Here is an 8,897-nt window from a genome sequence, read left to right as displayed (position 1 = left end):
AGCATCCACTGGGAATTTAGCAATGCAAATGATCGGGTTCCACCCCACCCAGTAACTGTTTTACACGCCGGTCAAATGATGCCATGGAAGCTAGAACTTGAGAAGCAATGCTTAGAGCTAATATTTGCTTGACCACTGGGATTGTTTCATGCACTCTAGAGGTACCTGTATCGCTGGTTATAAAGCCTGCTTTATACATCAGATGTGAGGACAATTCTTTGGATTTCTACTCACTGATGCAGCGCTTGGTTCATAGTAAGTGCTCCGTACTCAGGAAGTGTTTGTTGAATGAATTAATTTAATACTGAACAGCAAGCCTGCAGAGAGGGGATTCGAATCCGCATCAAACTGGCCTTCATTGCACGGACCCGAGGGGACGGTATATACTTCTACTGTCCGAGGTGCCGCCTCCATGACCATTCTCCCTCCACCCGGGAGGTGGCGCTCCGCGGCGGCCGCGCAGGCCAGGCTGGGAGGCGGGACTTCCTGCCTTCAAGGGAGCACTTCCGGCCCGGCCCGGAAGACCGTTAATACCCGTGGTGGTGCCGTTCCATCTCGGGCGCTGGAGTCGGGGGGTAGTTTGCGGGCTCCCTTGTGGCGCGCGGGTTAGGCAGGTGCCCCACGGAGGTCCAGGTCGCCGACGAGCACAGCGGAGCCCGGGCCACGTAAGTGCGGGGCGAGGGGAGTCTCCGGGCTGCGAGCGGAGCTCCGGCTTGGTCTGTGCGCGAGTCCGCGGGCTCCACGCCGTGTGGCTTTGGGGACAAGTTCCCCAGCCGCCGCACAGGGGGCTGGCAGCTCCTGCCTCGGGGTGCGGTGAGGATCCCACAAATGCAACGCGTGGCAGCAGCCGTCCGGCACACAGCGGTTCCCGCGGGGCCTCTGCCGGTCGGAGGTGAGGGCGGGAAATGAGGCTGCCTCGTCCGGGGGGGCTTTTCCGAGCTCGTGGGCTCCACCAGCGCCCTCTGCCTGCCTGGGTTTGTTTGAGGCTGTTTGGATCCTTTCTCGTCGTTTATTTCTGGATTTGTTCTTTCAATTTATGTGCACGAATCGCTACTGTGGAGCGTATACCGAGGCCCTGGGAAGAAGTGAAGTCCCTTCCCCATGGGGGCTGTTGGAGCAGTTTTGACTCAAATAGCTGCATCTGTAAATATCTAATCATACATCGCAGTGCGTGCTCTGGAGAAAGTGCAGGGTGTGGGGGGTGGAGAACCTGCCCAGGATTTTGTAGGTGGGTGGGAAGGATGCTGATGTTGATTCTCAGCGGAGAGATGGGTGTGCAGTGAAAGGCAGTACGGCGAAGAAATCCCTAAGGAGGTCAGTGTTCTTGGAGCCCAGGCACAAGAGATGAGCTAGACGCGAGCTGGAGATGTGTTTGGAGACGTGCCCACGCTGGTTTATCAGGGATGCAGCCCCCTCTGGGAGGCATGGGTACTCTCTAACTGCCTTCAGGACAGAAGGTCCCGGGGAAGCCAGTGTTTTGCACAAGGGTTCACTGAGCCCTTCTTTGATTCCCGCCACTGCCCTCACCTGTTCTGTTGTGGGAACGAGGAGGACGGCAGCAGCCAGCCCCGGGAACCCTGCCCTGGGAGAGCTCACAGTCTGGCAAGACTACCTAGAGTGAGGCTGATGTGCCATGAGAAACACATATTCATTCATTCGAGAAGCGTTTATCGGCGCTTCTGCGTGACAGGTGTTTTGCATGAGATGCAGGGGTGTAGGGGGATTACAGAATAAACCCGTAAAACGCAGTGGCAGTTCCAAGGGACAGTTTGTATCTGGCAGAGCCCTTTGACGTAAATCTATTTTTTATAACTTTTATTCTTTAGACATAAATTTACTATTATTTAAATTTTTAATGGTTTTTTTTATTATTCATTTTTGAGAGACAGAGGAGCGCTAGCGGGGAAGGGGCAGAGAGAGAGGGAGGCACAGAATCTGAAGCAGGCTCCAGGCTCCGAGCTGTCAGCACCAAGCCCGATGCGGGGCTCAAACTCACTAACCACGAGATCATGACCTGATCCGCAGTCGGACGCCCAACTGACTGAGCCACGCAGGCACCCCAAGGCATAAACTTATTATTAATCATCACACAGTTGCATTTTCTGCAAGGTACTGTACTTGACAGTGGGAAGACAGATGAAGAAGACTCCTTGGCTTTGGGTGAACTTGAGTTGGTCTTGGGAGCGTAGCCTGGGATGCAGGGTGTGTAGCCTGCAAATGTGTGGTTGTGACACGTGACAGCTATGGTACAAGCTGACCCCTGGCCACCTGTCTGACTTCATCCCCTCCCGTGCTCCTCGTTTATTCTGTGGCCTCCCTAGTTGTTTCTCACACTTTCCTGCCCCAGGACTTTTGCACATGTTGTTCATTCGGCCAGGAGCCCTCATCCCAATTGTCTGCGTGGTTCTGTTCCTCATCATGTTCAGGCTGTGGCAAATGCCACCATCTGAGTGAGGCTTTCTCGGGCTGCCATCACCTCCCTCATGGTTGGTTGGGTGGTTGGTTGGTTGGTTGTAATATAGCCCTTACTAACATCTGGCGGGAGGCTACATGTGATTTTTCTTCATTATCCACCTCCCGAAATAAAGTAACAGTCCTTTCGGGGGACTCTTTACTCTCCCGGGAACCCCGCAGGGCGCTGTCAGATTCAAGTCTCTGAGAAAGCTCTCGACGCGTGGTTCTTGTTTTCCAGGATGGACTTCCCCGGCTCGCTCCCACCCACGTTGTTTAGGACCGGCCCCCTTGGCGTGAGTAACACCCCTGACCTGTCTTTCATGTGCAGCTGGAGAGACGCGCTCACCCTGCCTGAGCCCCTGGCCCAGAACTCCCAGGTGAGGATAGCAGGGAGAGCCCCGGCAGCAGCCCCTCCACTGCCCCCCTCCTTTTCCAGCATTCACAGCCACCGTCAGGATGCAGGGTGGCTTTGCATTAGTGCAAATCTGCCAAGACACAAATCTGCCACGCAGAACCTCGCCTTGGGGTTACGGAGGACGCCCTACTCTCCCCAGAGGGTTTCCTGAGCAGGAGCTGTCGCCTCGCTCGTCCCCCCCGCCCCGCTCAGTTTTTCCCACATTTGCCCGGCAGATGCTCACTGATGAGCCCCTCCAGGGCACCGGGTACCTTTTTAGGCCCTGAGAATCCAGCGTGAGTAAGTCACATACACCCCCTGCCTCTGGGACTAAGGGTTCGGCTGAGTGAGAACAGACCAGTGGGGAAAGGATAAAATCATTACCGAGTGTGATAAGGGCTCTGAACCAGCACAGTGGGGATGAAGGGGGGCGGGGCAGGGGTGCGTGGGAAGGGATGAGGCGGAAGGGAAGGAGAGGCCTCTGGGACAGGAAGGACAAGGCTCTTTGCCTGGAAGCCCGAGCCATCTGGCTCCCACTCGGAGACAGGCTGCCTAAGGATTATGCCAGGCGGGCGGGCCTGTGGGCTTCCCAAGTAAGTAAGCGTGTGGTGTCCCGAGCAGAAGCGAGAGTCAGGCGGCACTCGGGACACCGGTAGTGGCACGGGGGCTCCTTCTTTGAGAGCCAGCGCGGCTGTGGGTCAGAAGCGCAGATTGGCCCCAGGCTCCTGGCCTTTTTCTTGGCTAGCTGTGTCCTGGGGCCAGGCTCCCTGTGTCTCCATTTCTTCACCAGTAAAGCGACGGGGACCGTTATACCCGTGAGTTAATAAATGACACATGCCAGCGCCTGGGACCGTGCTCACCGTGTTGTTGTCGGGCTTGTGTTTCCTCAGAATGGGGTGTCGTGCACGGCCGCAGCCCCGCTCTGGGAGCCAGAGACCCCCGGGCCCCTTCCCTTGCTGCCTCCTGGTCCCGGTAAGGATCTTGGTCCTTGGGGCTCCCTCCCAAGCTGCTCCCATGTCACTTCTGTCCCCCACCCCCCCACCCAAAGGCCTTCCCTCCGGTCATCTGGGACACCCGGCTCCACTTCTGGGCCCTTTCTGGTTCCCGAGACGAACCCCTTCCCCAGCCTCACTGTTCCCTCAGATCCCTGGGACCCTGGGGTGACCGCCCGGGACCTGCTTTTCCGGGGAGGTATCCCGTTCCGAAGAAAGCCCCGGGCCGTGCTGGATGTGACGGAACAGGTGGGTAGGCGCACGGTGGCCAGTGTCGTGTGCCAGGGCTGTGCTTAGTGACCTGGCCTCCTCTCCTGCAGCTCAGCCGCTTCCTGTGGGACCACGGGGACATAGCCTTTGCGCCCCTGGGGAAGCTGATGCTGGAGAATTTCAAACTAGAGGGAGCACGGGTGAGTAACCCCGGTCCCACCAGGAGAGAGGCTTCCCCGCTTCTTGGGGTAACGTCGGCTGTGCGAGCTTGACAAGGCCTTTCCACACAGAGCCATTCTAAGAAGAAGACAGTGGTCAGTGTGAAGAGTCTGCTCCAGGACCTCGGTGGACATCAGCCCTGGGGGCAAGTGGCTAGTGAGAAAGGCCGGGCTCAGTAGGCCTAGCTGGCGGGGGGGGGGGGGGGGGGGGGGTTGGGTGGAAGGAGCCAGGGCACGGACGTAGGTTTCTGTCACGGTCGTTTCCCCTGCCCCGTGCAGTCATGAGCCATAATCCACACACAACTGGAAGTGGAAGAGAGAATTCGGTTCATGGACCGCAGGCATGGCTGCATCTGGGTGCTCAAGTAACCTTAATAAGGCTCTGTCTCTTTTTTTTCTCATCCACTTGGCTTTGCTTGGCTTATCCTAGACGAACTGTTTCTAAGTGGCAGTGAGAGAGCTTTTGATTTCGAGGAAGAACCCCGGCGTCTTTCCTGGGGCACCAGCAGAAGTTCTGGGAAGGGGGTGGTTGGCCTGGTCTGTGCGTCTTGCTTCTCTATGAGGCCATCACTGTAGCCAGAGGTGACACGTGACCACCCTTGCAGCGTGCGGGGCGGGGCGGGGCGGGGGGGGGGCGGCGGGAATAGGGTCGTTTCCCAAAGGAAGAGATTCTGGGTCGATGGAAACCGCACCTACTGGCCTGGCCTCCCTTGGGATGGAACCTAGTCTTCCTCTCTGTCACTGCCACTGCCGCAGCCTCACCCTTCTGCCCTTCTTTTGTCCCCAGGTGTCCCTGGGCTTCCCTCAGCTTCCGACAGCGCCGCTTCTCCATCCTCGGGGGCCCTGTCCTGGGCACGTCTGTGGCCGGCCTGCTGGGAGAGCTGCTGCATGAGGAGCTGGCCACGCGGTGGGAGAGGCTCCTCCTGGACGACGCGTTTACCGGGGGCGCGTTGGCCTGGGTGCCCGGAAGGACGCCCCAGGTGGGACAGTTGGTCTACCCTGCGGGAGGCGCCCTGGACAAGCTCCGTATCCTTTCCCGCCGGGCCAGAGGGCGTGGAGGCGGCTCCCCGTGGGGCGAGAGATGCCCCCGGCCTGGTCTCAGGGCAGGATGTCGGGGGCTCGCGGTGACCAGAGCTCACACGCTTGTCCTTAGCGAGAGGCCCAGATTTCCAAGAGGTCAGCGTGGCCCCAGGTGGTGACCCCCAGGCCCTCGGCGACCCTGGCCACATCCAGCTCCGAGGGCCTGTCCGGCAGGTGGTGACCCACACCGTGCAAGGGGAAGGTGAGTCCCTGGGACACCCCCTTCCTCCGTCCTTTCCCCCTCACTGACCGGCCTGCTGCCTGACTCTGACCCCGACCCTCTCCACCCCTCAGCCCTGCTGGCTGTCCGGTCTGACTACCACTGTGCCCTGTGGAAGGTCAGTAAGCAGGGGTGCCCCGCCCCCCTCCGGGTGCTGCAGATCGGGAAGGGGGCCACAGGGATCAGCCTCAGGTGAGGGGCTCAGACGGGCTGCTCTGCGAGGGGGCGGGCGTGGGAAAGGGGAGGTCAGCTGACCCCAGTTGTGCCCCGCAGCCCTCACCTGCCTGGGGAGCTGGCTGTCTGCAGCCGTTCGGGAGCCGTCTGTCTGTGGACCCCCCAGGATGGGTATGTCCCCTTCCTGTGGCAGTCCTCTACCCCGGCGTGTCCTGGACCCCGGGCCGTGTCACCCCGGTACCCACCCCCCCATCAGCCCCCGTCTCCCCGCCCACGGCTGGCCCGTCTCCCCAAGGCTGCAGCAAATTTACAAGGACCCCGAGACCCTTGTGTTCCGGGACCCCTCTCCCTGGCGCTGGGCAGACTTCACGGCCCATCCCCGGGTGCTGACCGTGGGTGACCGCACTGGAGTGAAAATTATCGACACTCAGGTGAGGGGAGGGGACCGGCACCGGCACAGCAGAGGGACAGAGCGGATACATGGGGGAGGGCAGGGCCGGGGAGGGGGCTTCCCCAGAGGCCCACTGGTGGGGGCGACTGTCAGGGGTCTTGCCGCGGCCCCCGGCTGCGCGGGGCAGCTGACCTGGGTTCTTCCCCCAGGGCCCACCCGGGTGTGGTCTGCTGCTCTTTCGTGGCGGGGCAGAAGCAGCGTGCCAGAAAGGGGAGCGCGTCCTGCTGACCCGGTACCTGGGGGGGTGCGGCCCCGAGCCCCTGTGCCCCACGTTCCATCTCATCCTGACCCAGGTGAGCGGTCCCTTCCCTCCTCCCCCTTACGCCGTCCCAGAGACGATGGTCAAAACAGGAATCACAGAGACGACACCCCGGAGACTCTTCCGATGAGTTGACGAGCCCCTGAAATGTGCTGACCGGTGGGTGGGACCTCCCCGCGGGGAGGACACATCTGAGCAGAGCTTTAAGGCAGCCCCAGGGATGGCCCAGCTGAGGGAAGAAAGGCGTGGGGTGTCACAGGGCGTCTGAGATTCCCCCGAGGGCCCGCCCCCCGCATCCCCCAGGAGTCTTGGGGTGTCAGTAGGTGTGTGTCGAGTGTAGGTTCCAGGCTCGGGCGGGTTCGGGGAGGGCCCAGTGGGTTCCTATGTGACAAGACTCCTCTGCGCCTCTCCTGAGAGCCTGTCCCTGCGTGGCGCTCGGGGTGACTGACACACCCGGGAAATGCCTCCCCTGTGACACTAGCCGGGGGTGGGGGGAGAGGCGGGCAGGGCAGCCACAGCGCTGGGTCAGCTCTGGGGCCTCGGCTCATCTTGAGAGCCGGGATACACGGGGGACACAGAGCTACCCGTCTCATCAAACACTTCTCTCCCGCCTCAGTCGTGTGCCCCCTTCGGTCATGGGCAGTCACCCGTGGCCCCCTGGGTCTGGTCGCATCCCCTCGGTCGCAGTGCCCCTTGGTCGCAGCCTCTCCCACATTCACCCCCATCGGATGCCCCTGCAGTCTGGTCCTGTACCCTTGGTCGTGTTCCACCCCCCCCCCCGCCCCCGATCACATACTCAGTCACAGCCCTGGGTCTCTCTGTTTCTCGTCGCCCCCAGTTCTCGCTCTACCTGGTGGATGAGCGCCTCCCCTTGGTGCCCCTGCTGAAGTGGAATCACGACCTCCCCTCCGCCCCCCTGTTTGCCCAGCTGCTGCCCCCGCCCCAGCCCGGGCACGCACAGCCGCTGCTGCTGGGGGGCCAGGGCGGGCACCTGCGGCTGCTGCAGCTCGCAGGTGAGGGGCCGGGCGGGGCCGGGGGCAGGGGCGCAGGATCATGGGCGGCCCCTCAGCTCCCCGTCCTTCCTCCAGGAACGGGGGCCTCCGCGCCCCGGCTGGCGGGCCCCCCCCAGTCTCTCCCCTCCGGCAGCGACTCCCTCTCCGCGTTCCCCCTGCTGGAGCCCAAGAGTCAGTGGCGGCTGCAGGAGCGTCTGAGAGCGCCAACCCTAGGTGCGCTGGGGCAGGGGAACGAGTGGGGGTGGGGGGACTGCCACCCCCCCCCCCCCGGCCCCGGCGTCACCGTCACTCCCATCTCCAGGTCTGGCTGCCGCCCTCCTGCCCTCTGCCTCCGCGCCGGTCCTGGTCCTCTTCCAGCTTTCCGCGGCTGGGGATGTCTTCCACCAGCGCCTCCGCCTCCAGGCGGACCCCGGGCCCGCCTCCGGCGCCCCCGTGGCTTCCTGGACTCCCCAGGCCACCGCCCGCTGCGGCCGGTGGCTGAAGGCCCTGCTGGAGGTACCCCTGCCTCCCCCCGTGTGGGCAGCACCCACCTTCTCCCACCGCCGTGTGCTAGGCTGCGTGGAACCGCGGCAGACGGAACAGAAGGTGCCGGAGGCTCTCCGCGCGGCCATGGCCGAAGGGCGACTCCTACTGCCGAGGGACCTGGGCGCCGTCCCCTCTGCGGAGCCACCCCCTGCCCCCGAGCCAGGCCCCGAGGACGAGCTCAGTGCGCGTTTGGAGGCAGCCTGGGAAGGCCGGGCGGCCGCCTGGTGGGAGAGCCAGCAGGGCGGGAGCTCGGGGCCCGGGAACCGGCCCAAGCGGCCCAAGCGCCGGACTCAGCTGTCCAGCACCTTCTCCTCGCTCAGTGGCCGCCTGGACCTCTCGGACGCCACCAGCCCCCCCCGCAGCCCAGACCGGACGTCCCCTGAGGCCGGGCCTCAACCACCGGTGACCCCGCCCTCCCAGGAGCTGACCCAGGAGCCGTGGGCTCGGGGTGTCCCCTCGGAGAGGCAGCAGACGCTCCGGGACTACATGGCCAGGCTACCGCTCCGCGGGGACCCCCCAGGAGGCGTCTCCTCACCCCTGTCCCAGGCCTCCAGCGTCCGGGCCACCCCCTCCGGGCAGCAGCCCCTCCAGGGTGGCTCAGCGGAGCGGCCGCTCCGAAGGCACACGCTGGGAGGTGCCGCCGTGCCCTCTTCCCAGACCTCCAGCGGCCGGGCCACCCCCTCCAGGCAGCAGGCGCCTGTCCCCTCGGGCTCTCAGCCGAGGAGGAGGAAGCCCCGCATGGGCTTCTGAGGCCCCGGGAAGCTGCTCCCCCACCCCGAGAGCCCTTCTTCTCCGACAGCTGCCCCTTCCAGGCTGGAGCCCAGGAAGTGGAGAGAACAGTCTCCAGGGGGCGGACCTTTCTGCTTCCTGGAGGTCACGGGACTGCAGGAAATACCCCAGAAATGAT

At 63.0% G+C, this 8,897-nt stretch overlaps 1 protein-coding gene across 3 annotated transcripts; it reads left to right on the top strand.

Moving 5' to 3' along the window:
* Positions 1-518: 518 nt before the first annotated feature.
* TAF1C (TATA-box binding protein associated factor, RNA polymerase I subunit C) lies at positions 519-8,845 on the top strand. 3 transcript variants are annotated; one of them, XM_042918469.1, is made up of 15 exons: positions 519-665; positions 2,693-2,831; positions 3,739-3,820; positions 3,992-4,089; positions 4,161-4,250; positions 4,341-4,414; positions 5,056-5,294; positions 5,434-5,550; positions 5,643-5,760; positions 5,842-5,913; positions 6,038-6,173; positions 6,343-6,486; positions 7,291-7,465; positions 7,541-7,678; positions 7,767-8,845. In XM_042918469.1, exons 2-15 carry the CDS (start codon positions 2,694-2,696, stop codon positions 8,738-8,740), a joined length of 2,595 nt encoding a protein of 864 aa, XP_042774403.1. In that variant the 5' UTR covers positions 519-665; position 2,693; the 3' UTR covers positions 8,741-8,845. The 3 variants fall into 3 exon arrangements, with proteins under 3 accessions (XP_042774403.1, XP_042774404.1, XP_042774405.1); XM_042918470.1 differs by having other exon boundaries at positions 7,582-7,678; positions 7,767-8,457; XM_042918471.1 differs by lacking the exons at positions 519-665; positions 2,693-2,831; positions 3,739-3,820; ... (1 more) ...; positions 4,161-4,250; positions 4,341-4,414 and adding an exon at positions 4,483-4,633.
* The last annotated feature ends 52 nt before the right edge of the window (positions 8,846-8,897 follow it).

This window comes from Panthera leo, chromosome E2 (assembly GCF_018350215.1).
Source record: "Panthera leo isolate Ple1 chromosome E2, P.leo_Ple1_pat1.1, whole genome shotgun sequence".
NCBI lineage: Eukaryota > Metazoa > Chordata > Mammalia > Carnivora > Felidae > Panthera > Panthera leo.
Note: the sequence above shows the minus strand (reverse complement) of the source record. Positions and strands in the feature narration are given on the sequence as shown.